Genomic DNA, 26,174 nt, shown 5'->3' with positions numbered 1-26,174 from the left:
TTTGTGAGGCTACATATTTCCCTAAGGAAACATTGATTTTTCTCTTTCCTACCTTTCAAATATTTTCCTATTTCTTACCTGTATAAGACAACCATACAATATAAAAGAATTAGGAAATACCCAAAACAACATAAAAGCCCCAGAAAAAATAAAGCACTCTTAAAATGGAATCAAGTACCAGAAATAGAACTTAAATTACACCTCCTTCATCATTAATATGGCATGGAAGATTTAACTTCATTGCATCACACCAAATTACAGGCAAATAAACAAAAACATATGTGCAAAAATGCACAATCTACTAATGCCAACAAAGACTGGTCACCAGCTTGACTTTATTCTGATTCTAGTTTTGAACACATATGTAAACAACAATTATGACACAATTTTAAGCAAAAAAACATAGCTGAGGTTTCACACATTTTAAAATTTCTTCCACTACTATTCCAATAGAAAAAAAATCAGGAAACAAAAATCTCTTGCAAATGAATGACTTTGAAGAGATGACATGTATAAGCAAACTTAATAAAATGCCATGCAGTAGTTTCCTATATACATATTTTTCCTTAATATCCTTTAAAACTGGTATTTAAAATTCCCTATTATTATTAAAAATACTTTTATAAAAATAAAACACTTTCTTTGTTAACTGTAGGTTATCCTTTTTCCAGTGGATCCATTGCAACTCTAATTTGCACAGAGTAGATCATGCACTTCACAAATACCTTATCACTTGTATGGACAAGCAGCACTTGCTGATATCTGCACAACAGTCCTGATCCTGTTTCCACTGCAGCCAATGACAAAATTCTCAAAAAAGCTTCCAAAGAAGTTAAAAAAACCTCTCTTTATTAGCTATTCTGATGAGATAAAAACAACATCCAAGGTTTGGGCTCTTTCCTGTTTATTTTAATTGCCAGAAAAAGCAAATCCCAGATTTAGAATTTTGATTCAAGCACTTCAAAATACATTATTATCATCCATATTTGCATCTAAGATCTGACTCACCTTTCTTTGCCTGTATGTAAAAACTAAGAATAAATTTTCATTATTACAGGACTGCCATAAAGACCAAAGTTTACAAATGCTTTTAGCATAATACTGCATGCATTTTGCTTGCCTTTATGATGTCTTCAAAGAGAATGTCATGTTTAAATACCCACTATTTGTAAGTAGATATAAAAAAGTTTGCTATGCAAACTCTCAGAGCAAGCTATTGAGGCAGGGCTTTGTTTCTAGGTATGCATGTGTTAAACTCAAATTTAAGACAGCTTTAGCTACTTTGCATCTAAAAATAACAGTTAACATTTTTAGCCATAAAAATATAGGGTTTAAGAAGTAATCAAAAAATTAAAAAGGGCTGATCATTTCCTGCAGCTCAGAAGGCTTTGAGTTCTAAACCATGTACAACCCAACACAATTGTTGATTGTCTTGCAATCAAGGTGGTCAAAAAGTCATTTATACAGAACTGAATCCACAACCTGTGACTAGTCATGTAAGCAGTCCTGGTATCTAGAAGCTATTTAAATATGCAAATATAAAGAAGAGATTTGACTAAATGCTGCTTTAGCATTTCCTGACAAATACAAATCTGGGAATGGCCTTTCACAGTACTTCACCTCAATGGAAAGTCTCATTTACTGCTGCCTCCATTACACACACACGTGAGAATGCCAAAATACACTAGTTTGAGTACAGAAACACAGCTGCACATCTTCCAAAGAGTATCAAAAATCTGACTACTTTGCAATAATTAATTAAAATCAGAGGCTTGTGAAAATACAGTCAGCATACCTAAAGGAAAAAAAAAATAGTGGTGATCCATTACTAACCTAATATTCTGTATTCAAAAAAAGTCAAAACAGAACACCAATAGAAACAAAAATAGCTTAGGGTTTTCAAATATCCTGTTATTAGCTAGAATCTTCCATTACCCACACTGGCACTGAATAATTGAAAAAAGCATGCATTTAAATAGCTTTTTAATTCACAGGTGCTAGAACATAGGAAGTACCTCTTAATATTAAATTTTTTCAGCAATATAAGACTGCAACAGTGTCACCTTACAACACACAGCTATTTCTACTAATAATCCATGAGATGGAATCCACTCCAGGCTGTAACACGTTCTACCAATAAAGAAATGAATCCAACATTTTATATGTACAAAACAGGCAATACATGAAAACCTCATCTTCAGCTTCTGTTTGCAAACAGGTACCTATTCCTTACCTGCTTGCTGGAGAAGAAAATAACAAAACCAAAACTGCTAATTAGACTATCAGGAAACAGGATATCACAGCACAAATAGTTTTATTCAGGTCAAAGATATGCAAGTCTCCTCCCACGGTTCTTTCAGTAAAAATGAACAGAGACTGAACTAAATTCCCTACCTTGATTCTCAGATCAAGTTTTAGAAATAAGAACTATTGCTATACTATCTATAGAAAAACAAATGTAAAGAATCCCCCCTCTCTGCCCTCCCCAGGCAGAACATTGCACCATGGCACTGAAAAGCTTAAAAGAGACTAAAGCACTTAATACTAGCAGGCTAACATACATTCATTTAATGCACATTGGCATCAGCTGTACAAACTTAACAGCATATGTTGAAGGTAAAGTTTGGTAAAACCTTCATATAGAACAATAAAAGCAGCAAATATTTCCCCACCATTAGAACTGAAAACAAGTTTATGTCTACTAATAACATCTTATAAAAAATCCACACCTACAAAAATGCAATGTCTTGGACAAAGATGGCCTTGCCCTGAAAGCAGGGTGGTATTAAATAAAATATTCTAAGTTGCTACTTCATGTAAAAAAAAAAAAAGCATCTTTATCTGGTTTTCTCCAAAGCACGTGTGCTTGATAGGGTATGATACCGGTTTATTTAAACTTTTGCTTTCCTTGCTATTTTTAGTTTGTGGAGGCTGGCACAAAACATTTACTAGAGCTTAATGGCTTGTTGTCTCATTGCTATTATTACAAACCACTGATGTGGAAAGTTGTTAACTGTGCAGTTTGAATTCATAGGTGCTTGTTTGCCACTGGTTGACATCAGCATTGATCATGTTGCGCTCGGTGAAAGTAACGCATCCCTCGGAATCGATGAGCACCACCGTGTTCGTCCTGCAACAGCAGCAGCACAAGGTTACACCTGGGCTCCACCTCAGGAACTGCCAGCCTGCCATCCCTCACTCCCAAATGTTTTAACCCTTTTTTTTCCCCCCTCCGAGCACATCATCAAGACAAGAGCAGGGCAGAAATCATCCTGACAAGTTCAAATGGGCATTTTCAGTCTGTTCTTCTGTCACGCCACTGCTTTGACTCCCTGCTGCACTTGCAGCAGCTGACACAAACCTGCTCACTGCAGAGAGTACGGTAAAACCTTAAACTTAGTGCAAAGGTGCTCCATTCAGAAAGAAGTAGCATAAAACTAAGTTTTTCTCCACACCCTACATGTACCCATAAGGATTACTGACATCAATAGTACTCTCTTCATTCCTTTCTTTCAAATCAATTGTATATATTATCACGGGTCTTTGATATATGATCAAGAAAAAGGTGTCTCTCTAGGAACCTTCCAAAGAGGAAATTTGTTTTCATGAAAAGCAGATGCCAGTTGTGCATCTATTCCAGTTTGCCTCGGCTAAACTGTCATTTTTCCATGGACACTGCAATACCCTTCCACAAAGGGATGACTGACAGAAGGAATTTTGCACCATCCTCATCTGGTGGCCTTTCCCAAGTCACTGTCCCAAGTCACAGTTGTTCACTCATACAAAAAAGAACTTAATTTCCTCATAAGAAAGTGAGGCCCAGTTAACAACCTCTATTCACTAAGCCCTGTTGCTAAGGGAAAGGTAAATGTGAGCATACAATTATAGCAGTAGAGAGACTTGAAATGTGTGCTAATTCACCAGGAGAAGGTCAGTATTTCTACCAAGTTATCCCTGTTTCCTTTGAAATGGCTGAACTCCAATCTGTGAAGCAAGGGGAGGAAGGTGGTTTCTTACCATGTTAAGTCTTCATTATCCCATATTTAAAATGTTCTTTTAATACATTTAAAGAAACCACTGTAAATACTGAGTATCTCTGTCAGAATACCAACTTGAAATGCCTACAGCAGTGAGCACTCTGCTTATCAACTCCCATCTCTACAGAGGAAATACCATGGCTGACCATGCCACAGACCAATCTGACAAAATTATTGGCAGACTTTTAGAGCAGCAATTCCCTACCACCAGCAACAGGGTTCACCAGCAATTTTGTCCCATTAAAGATTAAATGAAGATTTACATTGCATTATTCTATTCTTTTTGCAGCTTTGGTGGAACAGTCAGAGCAGAGAGTGAGAATATCTCAGTAAAAACAGCAGCATCAGTTAGGGGAGAAGTGGAAATACAGGTTCTGCTGAACAAGAGCAATAGGTTCTTAATGTATGAAAATGGCACATCCATTTTATGATGCAATGTCTAAGGAAAACTCTGATTTAGCACTGCAGGTGACACGATTCCTGCTTGTGGAGGAGAAATGTGTTCTGCAAATCTCTGGTAAGAGCAAAGTTAGATGTGCTCAGATCAGCTCTTACACTGGGGAAGCAGGAGAACTGTATTATCTTGTCTGGGACAAGGTAAAGCTGTGCTGTGCTCTCCATCAAAGATGAACCACAGTGTGAGCTTTAAATGCTCTTCAGCAGCAAACCCCAGACACTCAAATACCGACCAAGGAAACACATTACTGAATTATACCAGATTAATATCTTTTAAAAAATTAAAGCAGTCACTATAGAATTTAACCTTACAATAGCACAATTTTGATTTGAGGTGTGCTTTGATGCAGTACACATTTATTTCTGGCTCTGTTTTTTACCTTGTTCCGTAACCCGGGCAGCGAACGCACAGAGCTGCGTACTTGTTCAGGATGGGGCGGATGTAATCCTTGCCCTGGTCTTCAATTGCAGGGTCTGGTAATTGACTGGAAAAAGTAGGAAATGAGTGAAAAAAAAAGTCTCTTATATTAACACATTCATCCCTCCTGATCTGGAAGGAGTTCCAGGATATCACTGAGATTACAGTCAAAGGCAGGGCTGAAGCAGAAGAGAAGGGGTAAGGGACAAAAACCCATCAGGAAAGAATGGAATTCTGTGATTAAACCAACCTCTGTACCCACTACATTCCTGTAATATGCACACAAAAAGAGATCATAAAGTAATATGAAACAGGATATTTTAAGAAAGTTCAAAGCTAGTGCATATCCACATGTTCATATTTATTATGAAAAGATCATTTCATCTTGAAGTATGATTTGGAAAGATTACAGGCTTAGTTTTAAATATTGCTTTTTGTAAGTAAATATTTCCCTTTTATAGTCAGATGGTTTCAGATGAGATCAAATGGAATTACTGAACATTAAGGGAAGACCACTTGACTATGCTGTATCTTATACCTTTGTCTTCTCACTAGTAAAAAGTATAAAGTCCAACAATTTTTTAAAAAATCACTTGATGTGATGGATGAAAAAAGCTATTAAGACAGCTTAGCAGACTCCCCAATTACTAGTCATTGCTCAGATGTCTGAGTTCTTATACAAAACTTTATTTTAAACCACTGAAAATGCCACATTCATGAATGCTGGCATTAAAATTTGCTGTAAAGTTTGGGAAATTGAATCTATATACCAGAAACAGCTTTGCTTCAACTCTAATCACTTCCCAGACAGATAAAATTCAAGGTAAACATGAAAGTTACCAGATGAGCAATGATATGAATTTAGACCACGGCACCTCCTGTACTCAACTCCATGTGTGCAGAATGTAGTGCTATCAACTTCCTTTCCTTCTGAATATCCAGCTGATGGGCTCAGGTTCACTGTGCCATCAGCTGTGAGTGCAGGAACCTTCCTTACATCTCAAACTCATCTCTTAAGGACTACTTTGACTGGAACTTTCTTGACTGAACTGTACACACACTTCCTTTTCTCCTCCCCCCACTTAGCCTGAAACAACTGCACTCCTGAGGAAGGCAGCTGGTTGAACTTTGAAATGTTGCTTCTTCACCCTCTGTCTACACTCTGAGCAGCAATACAGAACAGTAAAACCTGCTAACACAAACCTAAAGGTGCTGAGGCCCTGGCACAGGTTACCCAGAGAAGCTGTGGGTGCCCCATCCCTGGAGGTGTTCAAGGCCAGGTTGGATGGGTGTCTGAGCAACCTGTGCTAGTAGACAGTGTCCCTGTCAGTGACAGAGGTTGGCACCAGAAGATCTTTAAGGCCCCTTCCCATCTAAATCATTTTATGATCTATGTAAATAAGTGCTTTCTGTAAGGGCAGTAACCAAACTTATGTGAGCCTTCAAAAAGCTGACAGCAAGCAGCTGCACATCCCTAGGCATGCACTCATTGCCCTTATTAAGAGAAGTGCAATCTTTAAAAAAAAAAGGGCACAGAGAAATCAGTGCACAGCTGATGAGGTCTAAAACTGCAGTAGCCTTAATTGTGTCTCCTGCTTAAAAATCAATCCTGTTGAAAGTCAGGCTCTGTGAGAACACTGCTTTCAATTAATATGAAGGTAAAGTGCTTTTTTCTTTCAAAACAGTTTTTATATGCATGTTTTTAAATGGGTCATTGTATTTGGGTAAATTCCAGCTATCATGTTCTTACGGCTCTTGATTATTCATCACTGTAAGGAGCTCCTTCACCAAGTCTTCTTTGCTGAGGTCTTGACTTCTCTTGACCACTTCTGTGAAAAGCTGCTTCCCATACTGAAGTTTCTTCCATGGTGTATCCAACAAAGAATTACTCAATCCATATATTCCTACACACACAAAAAAGCCCAATTTAATTGGAAAGTGCCTTCTGGTGATTTCAGTTTTTGTTACAAATTTAAAAAATTTTAATAAAGTCTAAGTGACTCCCCAGCTATCCTTTACCTTCAAGTGTGCCATAAACACACAAGCCCCATTACTGAACAGGAGAATGCAGCAGGCTCCCATCTTATGCTGGGCTGTGCTTAAGCACTCCCCTCATGCTAATGCTCAGTACTTGGTTTTAGTTGTACTCAAATTCATATCTACAGCAGTTAGCTTTAACTTCTGGTTTGCTAAATCATGAAGGCACAACAGAATTTTGTAATTTCTGCAATCTAGTCTTGTCCGGCGTAGGGATAATAATCATAAGTTATCTTTGCCTCTGATTTTACTCTTGAAAAACACTGCAAAGCAGCACTGCATGACAGGAAGGACCCTTCTCTTTAGAGGCACCCTCTCACCACAAGCCGGACAAGAGAGATTACCAAACATCCTCTCCTCCTAAAGGCAGCCACATACACAGGAGTCTGTGGTCTAAGCACAGAGACCAGAACCATCTTTGGTACAGTCTGCAGATACCTAGAATTTGTGACTCAGTTTGTCATTAAAACATGGCCAGATTTTAAATTTAAAAAAAGTCTGTATTAAAATCTGTTTTATGTTTGTAGCTGTACAAAATCTAACAGTTGTTTCCAAGAATTTATGCTGTAATTGCTACAATAACAATTTGCTTCTGGCAGCCACATTTTGACCATTAACCTAAGCAGGCAAAGTAAGGCTCTGCCATCAACTGTTACCAGCCAGTTACAATGCTCAGAGCCTTCCATGTGTCCTGCTTCCATTTAAACTGCCTTTTTGATGATGACTTCTGGAGCATTGCTCTCTGTAGCTAGCTAGCAAAGAACTAGATTTAAAACATTTTAAAATCAATTCACCTGATAAGACAGATTGTATTTTTTTTTAAGCCAACTCTGTCCCTGGGGGAAGCACAGTCATACTGTGACCTTCAAACTGCTGGGTAAGGGCAGTTAGGGTCAGACCCTCTGAAAATTCCATTCTCAAGACAGACTTCTGTCCTGCCAAAATTACCTAAGCAGGATTCCACTAACTGCACTGCAGGTGGGTACATACACTGACATGGATAGAAACTTTTAATGAACTATTGATTCTTTACTGCATGTTATTAACAAAAACTTATATGAATTCAAGGACATTTGGTAATGTTTTCTTTTAAAGAATGCAAAGAAAAAGTCAGTGAAGACAATGCTTAAGTAGCTAAATTACTAGAACAATACATAGCTACATAAGAAAAAGTAATATTCAGACCTTTCTGAAGAAAGCCTACCAGCATTTAGGAAAACAGGTTCTGGTTCTCCTCTGTTTCCATAGTAGCAAATTACATCTCCTTTGGTGGTACTGAAAAATATAAATACAAATTTCTCCTTGAAAAGCCATCAGCTTCTATATTTGATTATGCTTTAATTTCATGCAATCTTTGAGCACATTAAGATGCTTCTCCCACTGTTGCTTCTATGATACCAGACATTGATGTGTTTTATTACTTTCCTCCTCTCAAAACACTGCACCATTATCAGGAAATAGCAGTATCATTTTTAAACATAACTGCAGTAAAACTCAGTCAAACCCCATAACTTCTGCATGGAAGTAGCCAGGCTTAATAACAAAAACTTGGTTTGATTAACTGGAGATTTAGTTGCTTGGGAGAAGGAGGCATATGAAAACAAAGGAACTGTCCATCACAGCAAGTACCCTTTTCCCCATCACTTCCTCTGAATCCTTCTTGCATTTTAAGCCACTGACTGCTGTGGGCAACTTTAGATGGCAGAAGTGCATTTCAGGCCCACTTCCAGCAATGCTGCAGGGCATGGCTGGGTCCTTTGTGCATTTCTTGGCTGTTTTCAGATCCCTGTAGTCACTGAATTTCTCTAATTGTAGGCACTGGCTGCAGCACTCATTCTCTCTTGTGCCCAGAGTACAGGGAGGGTCTTGCACAAGGTTCAGAGACATTCCAACACTGCAAACAACTCTGATTTGACAGAGATCATATTAGCATATCCAAATGGCAGGGACCTACATAGTCACACTGATACTGACAACACAAACACCAAACCAACTGATAAGGGGGAAAAAAGAGAAAGTAAGTCATCAATAAGCCTTATGTGTCCTGTGGGAAATGGATTGCCATTAGATGGCTCACTCTCAACATCCCTCACTCAGCTGACATGGAATCATGATTCCTCAGATCACTTCCAGTTGGTGGGGTTTGGCTTTTTTTTTTAATTTGCCAGAATACAGCAACGAGATCTAATTCTGTATTTCCCCCTAGTGATTTACTTGTTCACTGTTACCAACAAACACATTCTCATCATAGTTCAATTTTTAATTTGTTTCCCAAGCTCCAGCTCCTTAGGCATCAGATAGAGCTTCCAAAGTGGAAAAAAAGAAAAACAACCAAACAAAAAACCAAAACAAACAAAAAACCCCCGAACACAAAACTTGCAGTTAAGACTGAATTTGGATTAAGTAGCACGAAGCACAATACAGAAGAGAAGCTATTTCCAACACCTTATTTTTTTCCTAAGATAAAAAGAAGTATCTCTGTGCTGATGCAAATCAGAGTATATAGAATGCAATCTCATTAATGATGTACTGGAACTTAAATTGCTCTGCATAACTTAGCATCCGCTACTCAAACCTTAATAACAAGCAAAACAGTCTTGATTTAGCTGTTTATACTCTTCTTGAAAAGCCATTATGAAAGACATTCTACAGTGTCCTTTGCAAGACAGCCAAATGAAGAAGGAAATATTAACTTATTAATTACAGAAGTCAGAGGAGTCAAGAAGAGGAATATGAGAAAAGTCCCCATAAAGCAAAAACAGAAGTGCCTTTCTCTGTGCACTACTATTCCTCCTCCCAAACCCTTAAGAGCTTTCTGATACCACACAGAAAGATCATCAAGTTTTTCAGCAGAGGCAGAAGACAGCAATCACAGCAAGCATATTGTGTACACTATTTTTATTGTTAAATATCACATAAGACATAACATCAGCTATGATAACATCAGTAACTCAATTCGCAGTTTATCGACTGTTAAAAGAAACGTGTAATATTTCTGAACTTTCCTCTAGTAGCTTAAAAGACACTGATTTTCCTAATCTTTTTCTTCTCATCCTTAAGATCCTTATTCAGATTTATTTATGCTGATGTCAAGACTTACTGACCAACTGAACTCTTCACAGACAACAGCCTACTTTAGGCGTCTTAAGTTAAGGCATCAGAAATCACACAAACTATTGTACTGGTGCATTAAGTACTCTATTTTCAAATAGCTGCTGTAGAAGGTCTGTGAAAAGATCAGAGCAATTGTTATAACCTGAAGTCTCACAAGACAGTGTTAGATGGGAAGGCAGACAAATGGCCCAAGCAAGCTCTGGAACATAGCTGTAAGACAAGGCCTGCCACAGATGAGACTGCATGGTGAGTAAGCTGGCTCTGCTGACTTCCTTAGAACAGCTTTTTACATGAAAGAATATAATCCTCTAGCATCTCTTCCACGATTTGTGTCACTGACAAATGCAGTAACAAGATCCCCTGGAGTTTATCAAGAAGATGGGGAATACATGCAAACTGCAGGGTCACTAATTCAGGACATTGGTATTTATGGTGTGCACGCTCCCCCAGGAGTGTTTTCACTTACCTCCACTGCAGCACTGCTGCTGCCTTCTGTCAAAGGAAGACTAAAGCCTCCCAAGAGACTTCTGAAATGGGGATACTTTCAAAATTTAGTTCACTGTGCCAGTCAGGTACTCTTTCTTTTATCATTTGGCTCTGCCTATTCCCTTCCTACTGTTTACAGGTACTCAGAACTGAACATCAAAGCAGAAGCCAAGATGAAAAAAAATCACTGTAAGCTTGATCGCAGCAATAGCCTCAAAACCCTGGCCTGCACTCAAGATTCTCTTCCCTCCCAGCCTTACAAGTACAGATACCAATTTCACTGCAGAAGTAATAAAGGCATAATTAAAGTGATGACAATAGGACCCAACAGACATATTTTTAAATCCCAGCCATAGCTGACAGCAGAAAGAAACTAAAATTATGCTCTTAGATACATCATTCTGTCAAGAAATGTAAGCAATAATAAATGTTCTAGAAAATATTCTAAGCAGCACAAATCTCAGTAGTAATAGAAGCTTCATAGCAACATGAAAGCCATGCAGAGTTTGCCACAATCTCTTCTTAATGTTGATGAAACATAACCAATGTCCTTCTGCACTCCTGCCCTGCTTCACCTTCAAGGTGGCTCCAACAAAAACTCAGAATGAAAGAAAAAGGAAAAAAGTAGTGAGGTAGTAAAGCTGTACAGAGTGTGGTTATCATCAAGTGATCACTCCCCTGGGCACTGAGCTCTACTCTGCTACAGACAAGGACATTGGATTGTTTTATGAATAATCTGTGCATGTATTTTTTTGTGCAAGGACAAAAGATGAAACTGGCAGCAATGCTGAAATGCTGTACAGTAGTTTCCAATAAGTAGTATGGTTCACAGATTCATTTTCTTATCTTCAGTGTTCATGAGCTAATCAGATAACTCTTTCTGTTCTGAAACTAAAAATAAACAAGCAAATACCAAACCACCAACTATATAGCCCAAACATGTATCACCTACCATCAAATAAAATGGTGAAAAGAATTCTGCTGGATACTCACAGCATACAAAGTCTGCCTTAAAACAAACTCTGATTTTGTTGTCAGTGTCTAAACATTTCTTTGGCATTGTCTTAGTATTTTGGGCCAGGCAGAAGCTGACAGCAGAGGAAAGAGATAAAAAAGTTTTTTCTTTCTTTTGACATTGGACTGTCCATCCATCCACTGGAAGTGACTAAAGATCTATGCAGAAATACCACATTTTCATGAGGGAGCCACAAGAAGCAAGACAGGTATACTCTACCAAAGGTGATACTGAATTAGGAAGTGCATGAGAAGAAAAGGAAATGAGCTTACAGAGCAATCCCAGGGACTTGACCATCCATGTTCTTTTCATACCAGCACTCTGACCACCCCATCTCACTTTGAAAAGGCACCTAAATCCAATCTCTGGAGAGCAATCAAATCCTTCCCACCCAGCCAGGTCACATTAACCATGCTGAATGACAGCCTGCAGGTGATGGTATGGTTTAGTACATTTTCCCTGCAGGAACTGAAAACTGCCTGTGACAGGGGAGAACAGACAAGTTCACCCAAAAGGCAATTTTCTGTAATCCCCTCCAAATGACTTGTTTGTAAGGCACAATTTGTCTATTCATCATGGAGAAAGTGATTCACTCCTGTTGCACAGGGATCTTATTGCACATAAACTAGATGGACTCTAACTGACAGCCTGTCAGAGACTACACTTGCTGGGTGGGTGACAAGAAGCTGCCAATTTGTCCTTCAGGGCAGTCTGGATTACACACTTGGCAGTAAGGAACACAAGTGAGATGCTGCCACAACAGCCCTGACACAAGTTTGAGGTACCCATGAAAGCCTGAGCAGGTGTAGCAGTAGATTTGTTGAACACAGGTTTTCCCCAGGACAGAAATGATGTCCTCTGATAACCTTGTTCCTTTCTAATCAGACCTACAGACAGCAAAAATGAGAGGAGTGGCAACACTGCCTTCCTGGAAGCCAATTTTGCAGCTGCACAAGATTCCAAACAGACACTGTTTGCCACATGCTATAATTCAACATAAAAGTATGTTTAGCATAACTTAATAAATATTCATGATTCTCATACTCAGCAGGTACACCCAAGATGATAAACTGAAAAATCAGAAAAATAAAAGTACTAAGTAATCTTCTTAAAACAACAAATCAATAGTGTTTAAATTGATATAAAGAGATGCCAGAGAGTAAATAGATTATTACACTGAAAATGTCAAAACCCATGCATGTTAAAAATAAGAGTCACACTAAGCTGTGGAAATAAACAATGAGATTTTAATAACCTGTATAGTTGTTTCCAGCTCCCTTTCTTGTATTACTGCACCTGTCATCTAGCATACTGTCATCATAATCATACTGAGAGAAGATAAAATTTCTTTTTCTGAAACGTGTACCTGAAGATTCAAACATTGTAAATCTCTCTAAATATGCTGCTTACACTCAGCAGAATGTGCTCAGGTACACCCCTTCCCACCAGTGCTTCATTTACACTTTCAATCTGACTTTCCCCTCCATTTCACACACTCTAACAGAGCCAATTCGTTACACAATGGAAGAACACATTAAGGACAGTCCTCAGTCTTTGTTTTGAACAGTAACATGGCCCAACAAACTAGCATCAACTACAATACCATTTTCTATTTACACAGAGAAGTAGCTCCTGTTCATATACCACATTTCTCTTTGGAGTAATTCTAATTTCCTAAAATGACAAGTTTACAAATATTATTGAAATTGCTCTGCATCATTAGCTTGCCAAGAATTTCATTTCATCAGAGTATCCAAGGCTAAGGACATGTCAAAGCAGAGAAGTTAATCAACACACACAGCTTTCAGAGTGATACTCAACAAGGAATTATGACCTGTATCACCATGGAAAGACTATTCAATTGAGCATACAACTCTCTATCATCCCAGCATGGAGGAATAAACAAACAAACCCAACACAGGAATGATTGCCTTAAATAAAATCAATCAAACCTACTTTATCATCATCATACTAGCAGCTATGACTATTCTCTTTTCCTACATTAAAAGGAAGAAACTCAAACTTACTGCTTCCTAGGTCACACCTTGAATATGATGTTTGCTTGAAAACATCTATTTCTTCTGTTACATTTTCAGTAAAAGATAGCCTTCCAATTTATGCAATCTAGCCAGGCAGCAACATACAGCAGAAAGCTCAAAAAGTCAAATACTCTGACCATGGTAAAAATTAATTTAGGCAACTGAAAAATTTTGGGAAGTCTCTGGTGAGATGATGAACTTTATAAAGTAGAAAGTAAAAAGACCAAAAAGCATCAAACCCTCCAACTGCCTGGCCATCTTCTGGATTTAATTTCTGGAAAGATAACCTATATATTTATTCTATTTCTAAGCAGTCCCACCAAGCAGAAATACACTCATGGTATCTTCACAGAACTGACTGGTGTCTGAGCCATCAGCTGAAGATGGTCTAATACAGAAAGTGAAAAATGTAAATACAAGGCCAGTTAGTGAGAGGGTGCTAAAAATTATTTCCACTGAAAACAGTAAACACTCTGGCCTTCTGCTTTAAGTGCATTCCCAGAAGCATGCAGAAAAGCTGAGTGGGAGAAGGCCCTGCACCATCAGGTTGTCTGATAAAATTAATGCTTCTGCACAAATGTGCCAAAGCAGCAGTGTGCCCCTGGCAGTTTAGCTGTGCTCCCAGGCATGCAGTGTGCATCCAGCTGGGAACTGACACAGGCCTGGAGATGCCTCAGCCCTGGATTTCCATTCTTCCCCATCAGGCAGAATGCAAAGGCAAAGTAGCAGATGTGTTTGTGCATAGACACATGCACAGGCAGTGGAAAGCATTGTGCCAATCACACTGATTATAATTAAGTATCCAACATCCTTTCTTGGCTACAGAAACTTTAAGTTAATGTTTATTTGTCTTGTGATTATTTTTAATGTTTAAGGAAAGATTAATGACACAGACACTGACATGAATAATAGCTTGAAAGCTTTCAGCTGTTCTAATCCTGCTGCAGCATGTCAACTCTCAGAGAAAAAAAGGTGTCTGAGAAATTATGAGCTGAGGTTTTGTCTTCTCAAAATACAAAACCCGGAGCCTCCAGGCTGAAGACTGGCTACAGCCTATCAGAGAGTTGCAAGAAGTTTTGTGGGAAGCAATGGTTAGAATACAAGATAGCTCTCCAGTGTTTGAAAGATAAACAATAACAAAGGAAAGGAAGACTACAATAAAATTAGGGCCTTGCATGCCAATTAGCAAAAAACATGAGCTCTAACTTTAGTTTGTGACAGGCTTTGCATTGTTACACTTTGGTGCTATGACTTGTATGTACAGCACTGTTATTATCCTTCTCCCTCTGATATTTGAACTGTGATGTTTTATAGACTTACTTCAAGTCAGCTGCTAATAAATTAAATCCATTGTAAAGATGTCCCTCTACTGAAACTTTCTTCAAGTAAGAGTAGCTGTCCAGATCTGCAGTCAAGAAGTTTGTTACAAGAGCACCTAAGAAAGAGAAGTACATAGAGCAACTTGTATGTGTGTGCTCACTATTCTGACAGCCCTGGTAAAATAAACAGAAAGATAAAGATTCCTGTTGCCAACAGGCTGTAACAGTGGAAGAAAACCCCAAACCACAAAACCAACCCAAATAATGAACCAACCTTTAAAAGTCTTACATCATTGTACCATGTTCACATTAAGAGCATGACTTTTACTCTGAAGAACTCAGTCAAAAGCTCTTGGTGAAATTTTAAGAATTCACATTTACTAACTATTCTGGATGGGATGCACCTTTTGTCTCCTCCCACCTTACAAATTCTTTCTTGTCTTGCTTCACTTCCCTGATATATGACCCTAAAATGAAATACAAATGACATGGTTCATTTGTTTCTCTGTGTAACATGGTTTGTCACTGCAATATATTCCCAATCCAGTACCATATGACAGTTACACACAGATCTATTTTTACTTAAAAAAACCCACAGATGTGCTGTTTTGAGCATCCTCTTTGAAAGAGGGTTTTTTCTATTATTTCTTCTCCTCTAATTTATCAATGGGGAAGAAGAATCTTTTAGGCTGCCTCCAGCATAATCCAAGTTGCATTCCCTGACAAAGGTGTTTGAATATGAATATGCACTTTAAGAAGTCTACTGTAATTTAAAACTAGCTCAATGCTTGGCTAATTTTTCTGTCTGTTAATTAGAATTACTATGCAGAGGAGATGGTGCTGCTACATAGCTTGTATGAATGTGACTTCAGGCTCTAGGCACTACATCTTGTTTTACTTATGCCTGCTTGATCAAGAAATCATTATCCAAGTCAAGGCCCTTACATATGTACTCAAACTCATCAGTTAAAAAATTTGTTTACAGCACATAAACATTCTTTTTGTCCATAAAGCTGTGTTAAGAAAATTAATATTGTAATCACTATTTTACTGGAACATCAGGGCTTGTTTGTCCACTTCCTTTTTTGTTTTTTATTTCAACTCCTCCATACCTCTTCCTTTTGCATTTTTATCAATCTTCGGCTGCATATAGTTTGTCAGGGCTGCCATCTTGCCTTTCTTACTGATTCCCAGCCAAGTCCCTCCTTCTTTTCCCTCCTCCATATCCAGACCTAATGGAAAAAGTAAGAGTTAGGTTATTAAATACATTAAAATTAAAAAATGTTTCAAACTCGCAACATATTTTCCTTAGATATATAAGGAAGAAGAAAATTTCTTATTAGAAAGGCAACACCACCCTAATAATGAAAAAACCATGCCATGATTCTCTTATATAATAAACCACTCAAAACAGCAAGAAACACATACCACTAAGGATCTCATTGCTGCTGTCCCAAAACTCGGCTGATTTGGATGGTCTGTGGTAAAACTCATCCCTATTAGCTGCTAGAATAAGCCTGCAGAACACAAGAGGAAAAAAGACACTATTACTTACAAATTGGAACTTCACAGTACAGGCAGGAGCAGAATCCAATTTTTTCCAGAGCATTAACTCATTTCAAGCATGAAACTATCCTTTATCTCCCACCTCACCTTTATCACTCAGTGTAAAGTTCAACTGACATCTGACAGCAGCCTTCTCTCTCTCACTGTTGTGAGACACTCAGCAAGTCCCTCTTGGTGAGTGAATGAGGCAACTGATGTTTCCAAAAAATAATTCTTACAATAGAAGACACTGAATTAAGATTGTATAAACAACCTTAAGATTCCTCAGCACAAAGTTACAGCTTAATTAAAGAAAATAATTATTATTTTGAAATTATTTTTTTAAAAAGTGTTTTTCATTGGTAGAACATCCTCAATTGAGGAGCAGGTAATGTATCCAAGTAAAGGTGGCAGACAATGGTGACCCCAGGCAAGCCCTGTGTGGAGACTCAGGGCAGCAGGGGACTGCAGGCAGACCTGCAGAGCTCCAGGGCAGCTCCCTAAGTCCTGCTCATCAGTACCCACAACATGACTTGCCTTTATTTCAGCTGTGAGACAGTGAACGCTCCCCCTTCTCTCCAGCTATGTTGCTTAATTTAATTTTAATGAAATGCTATCTTTCAAAAACCTGCAGATTTTCTTTACCAGTTTTCTTTAACCTCAGTTATCTTCTTCACTGTCAGTTCCTCCTGCCAGCTGCATCTCAATTACAGCTGCACAGCCAAAGACAAGTCTGCTACTGGAAATTGAAGACAGATCATACAATTTTAATTCTAATTTTTAGCCACAACACATGAGAATCAATTCCAATGACATCTCATTACTTTGTTTGGCATTCAGATGTACTTACATTTTCTGCAGGTTTCTGAACTTTCCTGCAAATTCATCTCTTCCCTAATACAGTGTTTTAAAAGAGGACTGTGAGGTACAAGTTGCATATTAGAAATACTACAGAAAAAGAATCATAATCAACCATAGAGAAACTAGAAAAACCTGACATTTCAATGGCATCCTTTCTGTAAGGTAAGTGCTTAGTATTTTGCCCAACAAAGATAACATCTGTTGGAGAGCAAACTGTATGTACAATTTTATCTTTCCAATGCAAATATAATATTGTTCCTTTCAAAATTACATAATTTCTCTTCTTCTGGCTGATTCTAGTCTTTGAGCTATAGGCTTTCTGCTGGTTTACCAATTTCTGTCATCTTACCTCAACATGCTCCATTAACAGGATGCAGCCTCCTTTCATGGATTTTTATTTAAATGAGTATCTCCACTGTTAAAAAATATTTTGCCTGAAGTGCACTTCTCATCTCCTGAAGCTTCAATTATACGTTGCCTTCAATAATTCTTGACATGAAACTACATAGTTTCTATTAGATTAAACTCCATAGTTACTATTTGCTCATAGCATCTAAATACTAAAAATAAGCAAAGTATTTTTTTGTGTGATTGAATATTGCCCATCTCAAGTTAAATGCAGACCCTAAATTTAGCACAAGGCTAGTATACAAAAGCATAATAATAAAAACATCTTTATTTTGTCATTTATGAAACATAATTATAGTGAAAAGGAGCAATATTAAGTGACCCTCATCTTCTCATAAATTGCAAAAAGCCTATTCAGCTATTTTTATAGCTGAAATAATTCAACTATATTAGGATTTACATATAAAGATTTATTTTAATATTGAGAGAAATGAAAACATGAGAAATCATTCCATTAAAGCAATTTCCTACAATGCAATTCAGCTCCAGAAAAGAGCCTGTGATTATAGCTTTGAAGCTTGAAACATTAATTTATTTGTAAGATGCACACAGTACTATTCAGAAGGATGTAAAGGCAGCATATTACCTCTGACAGTAATAATGGACTACACTAAAGTGCTTGTTACACTGCACTAAACTTTACCACAAACAAGCCCCAAGAGGGAAAACAGAACCAGCAGCAAACCTACAGGCAGATGGATTTGTTAGTGTGTCACAAGAGTGAGCTCTTTGCTTAATTAGATGCTCAAGAAAATTGACCAATATGCTGCTCTAGAAACCAGAGTCTACCTGGATGGAAAATTCTCGCAACTGTTACAGGGAACATGTTTTAGCTTGGCTATTTTCTTCTAGCCAGTAAACTCAGTCAATGACAAGCTGTTTGTCCTTTCAACTTTTAATTCCTATTACTGACACTTTCTTTCAGTTAAAAATGCAAAGCAGAGAATAGTAAGGAAAATTTAATTGCCTGGCTTGTGATGGACAAAGAAATTAGTGTCTGCAGGTACAGGAATCCCCTTTTACTTGGGAAAACTGTTCAAGACCTCACTATGAAATAAACAGAGATACAGCACAGTGATGCGTGAACTGTCAAGAAAAATCACTCTTAGCAGGAACTTGTAGAGAGAGGTCTCACTTGGTCCAATGGCCTGGGATTTATCACCCTAACAGGTAGTTCAGAATGATTTATCTCAGGTATAGAGCAAAGCACTGCTTAACAAAAGATATAGAGAAAGTTAAATGCAATTAAATACTCCTGAATTTGGGTCAACATCTCAAAAGTGTTGTCCTATTCTGATACTGACAGCAAGTTGTTTTCTGATATAAATTAATAACTTCAATCTTGATGTAATTTTTATAGCAAGCAAACTACTCTAAGTTCTACTTTTAAATATTGATCATGGCAGAAAGTTCACTTGGCAAGCAACTGCAGTTTACATCCAAAGGATTTTCCCAAGAGGCATCAAATTGATGAATCTATCTTTTGCTAACTACCAACACAAAGAGAGTCAGACCAAATAAATGGATATATTAATTCAGCACCAGTCACATCATAAACAAAATCCCTTTTCAGGCAGGTTCCAGATGCAGAAAGGAATGCACTCTGGACAACTGAGGTTTCCATTCTCATTTCCTCTCTTTCTGTAGAATGGCATCTGCTTCTTAATACAAGAGGACAAGAAAACAAGTCAGTGAAAGGCACAACCATTTACTGAGCAGACTGACTGATGGTTTCTGGATGAATACCAATACTTGTACCCTACAAAGCAATATGGAACCTATACAGTATATATAAACACAGCAATAAACCTGCATAGTCTGTTTACAGCCTGAAGTGCTTGCTGTCTTTTTATTACATACTCAGTGTACTGAAAGATATTAATGTTGGAGATGAAATTTAAAGAGGACAGGCTGCAATGAGAGAAAATGATTACAGGATGTTTAATACTTTGGAAACTCACCTGCACGACATCGAGGAATTCTTATAAACTGACCTAGAAGCCTGCAAGCTTATTTTTTCTTCAGTTTTTGGCCAAACATTTCGAACACATGACTTAGTTTATTGCCTACAGTTTTAATTGCAAGCAGATTTTGGGCAGGGGAAAGGCTAGGACACTTATTAGAAGTTCCTTGGTTGCAAACTGGAAGCCTCAAACGTATCTACCACGCTGAAAGGAGGGGACAGCTACAACTGTGATGCTCAACAAACAGAATTCCACTTGGTTTAAATAATAAAGTAGAAGGCAGGACTTCCAAACACTGGAGTACAATATTTAAAGGACTTACTCAGCACGACAGATCACCAGCAAAAGGTCCATGATTAGAAAGCCCTAGACTTCTGATATAGTCTAAAACCAAAGGGTTCTAAAAAGGCTACAGTAACTCATCCAATGGGGAAAGCCATGAAGTTAAACACTACAAAAGCACAGTTGAACACATAATGTTGATTTCAGGTTTGTAATTCACACACTGGCTACAAAAAGGAATTGTGTAAAATATTACAGAAGCAGGTTTGTTTTAACTACAACCATCTTACCTGTATGCATTTTTTGAAACTGGCCGTGGGTCAAATTTGAATAGAAGGATGCACATTGAAGAACTGATGTTTAAATCTTGTTTCTTCCACAAAGGCTCAATGCAAGGTCATTCTGTAATAGCCTAAAATGGTAATAAAGATTATGCATTATACTGCAAATTATAAAAAGAGAAACTTACTGCTGTGCTGGAGCTTAAGGATTGCAATGTACTGATTAACAGCTCACAATACTAATACATAAATAAAATACAACTTCAAAAACAGAACAGTCCTAAAGACTGATTTACTAACCAAATTCTTATGGTAGTTCTTTCAAAGTTATGACTGGTTAGTTCAGATTTTTAGGGAAAAAAAAAAGCTGCATCAGGAAAATATTGACAAAGTGTAGAGTGCTAGCAATATATGAAAAAACCACTGTTATGCAATTTTCTGCTCATTACCAATAAAGCACCTTTACTTTTTTTCCCTCTCTTAAGGAAGGCAAAATACTTCTTTTAGAATAAAGGAGGAAATAAGATTCAAACTGTTGCAGAAGACAGAAAAAGCCTCATTAAAGACACTCACAGACCTGCAAATAAAGTATAACTTAGGCCAAGCTACTATCAAAGTCCAGGAGAAATTATTATTGTTTACCATTGGCTAAAAGGTCAGGAACAAACAGAAACACATGGGACATTTGTGTCCAGAGTTTACATTTTGATGAGGAGTTTCCAGCACTTGTGCTATATTTAAAATTCTGGCCATGCAGATGGAATGAGAAATGTGCTTTCCCTTTCAAACCAACAAAACAGCTTTCAAATATTTTGTGCTGTCCAATTAACATTTTTCTGGTAATAAAACTGCAGTCTGATCTTTACTTTTTGAGGCTGCTCAAACAATTATCAGAATTCCACCACCCAATGACACACAACCATTTTTATTGTTACTGAGAGCCTTTGCCATGCAAGGACTTTCAAGGTAAGTCAAGGGGAGAGGGAGGCAGAATTCAACACCACAACTCTAAGGCCCTCTGAGCAACCCAATGACTGAAAAAACTTCTGTACAAAAACTGGGATTTTTAACCATACTTTCAAGATACGTGGAAAATGTCTCTCTTGCCCTTTAATTGCTACATAATTTGTCATAGGAGATATCAGGAAATGGATCATCTTGACTACATTCATATTACCAAAACCAGAGCTGCAAGTGAAGCATTTATACAGATTTTATTTTTAAATTAACACCTTGCCCATAGCTGCTGGCTCCTGTTAAGTCACAGCTCAGCACCACAACCAGCCTGCTGCTGTTGTCAGAGCACCACAAGTTCAGTCTTGCAGCCCAATATCCTGCAAAGAGACTCTTCTGCTGCAGGACATGAAATAATTCACAAAGAGGTGCAACACTCCTGACATGCTTGACAAGAAAATTAGCGCACAGGAGTGTGTGTGTGTCTGTATATATATAAACATACCTCAAAGTATTTTAAATTCTGTTCGCTGACAAAAGGAATTTCCCTCCCAAGTTGACTCATAATCCATGAGCTAAAAGCAGCAATAGCAGAGCTGTCCCAACTATTCTGTGTTAAACAGGTTACACAATAACACACTGTTGGCTTTCTTTGCCTCTATCAAGTCAATCCCAAAATAACTGCATTAGAAATTCATCATAAAATGAAGATGCAGTCTTGAATTTTGGATAACTGATTTACTAGCCAGGTCTTTAAAAAGACCATAGCCAGCTTTATAGAGAAAATCTAACCACTTTTGAGAAGGTGATATGCCCCTTCTCAGACTTCTATTGCTGAATTTTCAGTAGACTGCAATCATACTGGACTTGAACTGCCAGTACTGGAAGACTTGGATCTTCTACACACAGACTATTTCAGAAACAACACTCACAGCTCGTAAGAGATCACCTTCAAATCCATGGGTTTAGAGGTTCCCATCTACAGCACTACTGGGAGTATGCCAGGGAATCCTAAAAACTTTTTTTTTTGGCAAAGTGCAAAGAAGCTCACTTGGTGAAAGCAGGGATATAAAATACAATTCTCATGACAACTGTCACTGAGTACTCTCGCTGACTGTGGAGATACGGCCGCTAGGTGCCTTGCCAGGTAATTAAATGGATTACTTGATAGATAACTGTTTGCAATTAATCACTCATAAAACCAATATTTTAATAAACAGGTTTCAGGCTCCATTGCCTGATTTATTCAGTTCCCTTCAAATAATCAAGTAGGTCCAGCTGTTCATGCAAGTTACTGGCCAGCATAAAGATTAAACAAAAACTGCCAGTCAGAAAACAGCTGCATAAGAAGTTTGCAATACTCATCACAATTATCTAGCAGCACAAGTATTTTGAACACTTCAGTACCTTTCTAGAATCCCCAGTCATTATGACTAGGTACTACTGCTTTGACAGAATGCTTTTTGTCACCCCATGAACCCTGCTTGATGTTATTACAGTTCTTTAAGTTACATTTATGCTTTTACTAACCTCAAATATCAAACCAGCATTTTTTATCTCAGGCTCCACCTTTTTTTTTTTTTTTAGACAGAAGTGTTTAAGGCAGATAAAACAGAGCTACCCCTTTAAAATAGCAGCAACACTTAACTGGCAAAGGAGGCAAGCAATGTATTCTGGTACCTTCTTTGATTAAAGCTGACATTGCACTTGAAACACCTGTTGTGGATATTACCCTTAAATTCTTAAATAGAAGTATAATGAAAGACTCAAATTTGGATATTCTGAAATTTACGATAATTAACAAAACACTAAGAGGAAAAAAAATGAAGAGAGGCTGTCATAGATGTTGTAAATACATAAACATTCAATCAAGAAGTCTTAATGCAGGTACCATTCTCTCAAGCTCATACTCACATAAAAGCTGCTGCTGCAGCCACGGGGATGAGATGAGCACACTACCCAGAGCTGGGGCTGCAAAGCACATGTGCTCAACTCAGCTGGGTCCCCACAGACCAAGGAGAGGAGAAGGTGAAAAAGATTAGGCCAGCACTGACTTCCACTTGCAACTTGATCCTACAGCAAGTCCAAAGCCAGATCAAAACCTGATTTTCAATCTCCATTTCTGCAGAAAATGTGCCTTCAGAACCATCCTTAGAAATGAAGGAGGTGCCATAGTTTAAAGAGTTCAAATAGAAAAGGCTAAGTTGTGGTACAACACTTGCTTTCTGATTTTCTTTTTGAGGAGAATACAAGCCAGAATATACACACTATGCAACAAGGTCTGCAGGAATGGGGGAGAAATCCTGTGCTCTAGGTTGGAGACAGTGAAGACTGCTCTCTGGATAGTGAGCTTTTATAAATTCTAGTTTGCTTATTCCTACTCAATAAGACAACAGTTACCAAGGATGACATGATAGCAACAATCTCCTATTTCTGTAATATTTCTAGTTTGCTGTCCAACTTATGCCTAATACACACAAACCAGCTTGTCAAGAACCACAAACATCCTGTAATTAAGCGTTCTGCTCCAAATGGCACCGCTAATTTGGAAATGACATTAAAGTAACTAACATTCTTGTTCTGTGCTACAGTACCCTGTTAGACAGCACAGTGTGTTGTTTTGCTCATTTGAAGGATCTGTTAAAAGCCTGAGTGGATACATGCCAGCATAAGGTAGCATTTAGAGGGACTTTCAGGGGACCCAAACATGATAGATTGTGTATGTTCTTTTCATAGGTCTCCACCATCATTTGGTTGATTAGAAGCAATCAGTTCACAATTTGGCATAAAACTATTTTATCCTTAAGAACTCCCAGTAGCAGGCTTTGAAAAAGGAAGCCATTTGTTACGTAGTTCATATTCACAAATGAAGCATCATAAATAACATCTGTCAGTTACCACAGTGATCTCAAGTGCTTCTCAACTCATCCAAAACTATTGTTTAGGTGCAGTCTAAAACACAGCTAAAACCATTATTCACTGGAATCTGCTAGTTCTATGCACTACAACAATAACTTGTGTTCAGCAGAGTACAGAACTATTTTACTGTCTCTTTTGAGTATGTCCAAATGAAACTGAACCCTACAGCCCTCAAATGCCCATAGAAGGGCCATAAAATTGGATGTAGTTTCTTGCACTACTGAAATTAGGTTTTTAATAGCAAACTTTAAAATCATCAAAAATAAGACATGCTTGATTAGTTCTTAAAAGTAATCTATTTTTCTCCCTCAGAGAAAAGTGTCTCCTGGCTGCATTTTTAAAGCATTTTACTGTTTCATTTTTGCACTTCCCTTTTGTACCACATGCTCCACAGCAGCAATACTAATAACTACAGATTAATTGGAATAGATGGATCCATAATTTGATGACTTCCAGGTTGTTCCCTGTGAAGAGCATTTGTAAGTAACCCAGACTTTGTAACCCTACCAAGGTGAAGAGTCATCTTCCCTACAAAAGACAGCAAAGCAAAAGTACAACACTTAAGAAACAGAAAATAACACGTAAGGTGAATGGCACTCCCAAGTTTAATGGGCTAATTTTATTTTCTGCTGTTTGATTTCTCTCTGGCGTTTTACTAGATGAGGTCCACTGTACAGCTCCCATGAGAAACAAAAGCCAGTAAACATAACCTTTCACCACATCATGTTTTAGAAACATTTACAAAAATGGAGTAAAACAGACTTTGCCCCAATTTCTTAAGAGCACAATCAGCAACGGATCTGCAGACTCAGGCCCCTTTGCAGGGCCTGTTCCTTAGGTAAAAGCTGTATTTTTAGCTTGTACAGTTCTTAGGTTTTCTTCAGGGAGGAACCACCAGAAGACATTAGTAGTTTTCACTGACTCACTATGACTATTTCTTGACCTCAAAGGGTCACTACATATCAAAACCTAATTTAAAAATTACTTTATTACTCTTGTACACTTACAATTACTCCTATACGTGACGCAACTACCAACCAGCCACCACCCACGCAGGAATGAAATGCCATCGCATAACCAAGGAAAACAGGTGCGAACTGACACCTGAAAATTCCCCCAGAGGTGCTGCTGGATAAATTTAGGACAAAAACCGTAAGCAAATGGCGCTCAGGAGCAGCACCTTCCTTGGCGGGGAGGGCCGGGGCTGTACCGGTGGCACACACAGCCCCCAGACCAGGAGCCCGGCAGCTCCCGGAGGCTGGTGGCAGCTGAGGCGGCCCCGGGCTGTGTCCGAGCCCGCCCTGCAGGCACGGTGACCCCCGGTCCCTCACTCCCTCCCTCGCCTCCCTCACTCACCCACGGCCGCCGCACCGCCCGTCCCCCGCGCCGCTTCCGGAGGGCGGCCGGGCGGACCAGCGCCGCCCCTCCGGGGGCCGGGCCCGGCTCCTCCTCCCGCCGGTGCTGCCGGTACCGACAGCTTCCCCGTGCCCCTAGCCCTGAGCCCGCCGGCACCGACACCGACACCTCCCTGTGCCTCTGGCCCAGGGCCCGCCGGTACCGACACCTTTCCCGTGCCCCTGGCCCTGCAGCGCCGCGGGGTGTGTGTGAGGGCCCGGTGTCACAGCGCCCGGCATCCCCCAGCGCACTAGGGAGTCCTCTCACAGTGCCTGAGCTGCTTCTTGGCTGCCTCAGCCTGCTGCCAGTGCACCTGGTTTCAAGCTGAGACAAGAAATTGGGGCAGTAGAAATTTTTTTTCACTGTTAGGGTGGTCAGGCATTGGAACAGATTGCCCAGGGAGGTGGCAGAGCCGCCATCCTTGGAGGTGTTTAAATCTGGTAATGTGGTTTAGTGGTTTATAGAGGTTACAGTGGTTAATGAGGTTGGACTTCATGATCTTAAAGGTCTCTCCTCACCTTGCTGATTCTGTGATTCTGTGAAGGTATGAAATAATATTACTGATGTAAGCGTCACAGTGCTCATACTTCTGAGGACAGATACTCCCAGGCTGCTGACAATCTTGGTGGGTTTGGATGCAGCTC

The 26,174-nt window shown here is 38.7% G+C and overlaps 1 protein-coding gene across 2 annotated transcripts; it reads right to left on the bottom strand.

Annotated features, from left to right (window-relative positions):
- Window positions 1-887: 887 nt before the first annotated feature.
- Window positions 888-25,541, bottom strand: TANGO2 (transport and golgi organization 2 homolog). 2 transcript variants are annotated; one of them, XM_030959139.1, is made up of 9 exons: window positions 25,492-25,541; window positions 20,272-20,393; window positions 16,350-16,438; window positions 16,034-16,153; window positions 14,923-15,037; window positions 8,153-8,223; window positions 6,662-6,815; window positions 4,874-4,978; window positions 888-3,130 (listed from the first exon to the last, which is right to left on the bottom strand). In XM_030959139.1, the coding sequence occupies exons 2-9, from the start codon at window positions 20,325-20,327 to the stop codon at window positions 3,010-3,012; spliced, it is 831 nt and encodes a 276-aa protein (XP_030814999.1). In that variant the 5' UTR covers window positions 20,328-20,393; window positions 25,492-25,541; the 3' UTR covers window positions 888-3,009. The 2 variants fall into 2 exon arrangements, with proteins under 2 accessions (XP_030814999.1, XP_030814998.1); XM_030959138.1 differs by lacking the exons at window positions 20,272-20,393; window positions 25,492-25,541 and having other exon boundaries at window positions 16,350-16,530.
- Window positions 25,542-26,174: the final 633 nt, after the last annotated feature.

The sequence above is a fragment of the Camarhynchus parvulus genome, chromosome 15 (genome assembly GCF_901933205.1).
Source record: "Camarhynchus parvulus chromosome 15, STF_HiC, whole genome shotgun sequence".
NCBI lineage: Eukaryota > Metazoa > Chordata > Aves > Passeriformes > Thraupidae > Camarhynchus > Camarhynchus parvulus.
The sequence above is the reverse complement of the archived record's forward strand: the minus strand, read 5'-3'. Positions and strand labels throughout refer to the sequence as shown.

Coding starts and splice junctions, on each gene's coding strand:
- TANGO2 (XM_030959138.1), bottom strand. CDS start 16,530: ATGCTCTGGAAAAAATTGGATTCTGCTCCTGCCTGTACTGTGAAGTTC. Junction 16,154..16,349: donor CAGCAATGAGATCCTTAGTG/GTATGTGTTTCT, acceptor TTTTTCCATTAG/GTCTGGATATGGAGGAGGGA. Junction 15,038..16,033: donor TAAAAATGCAAAAGGAAGAG/GTATGGAGGAGT, acceptor TCTCTTTCTTAG/GTGCTCTTGTAACAAACTTC.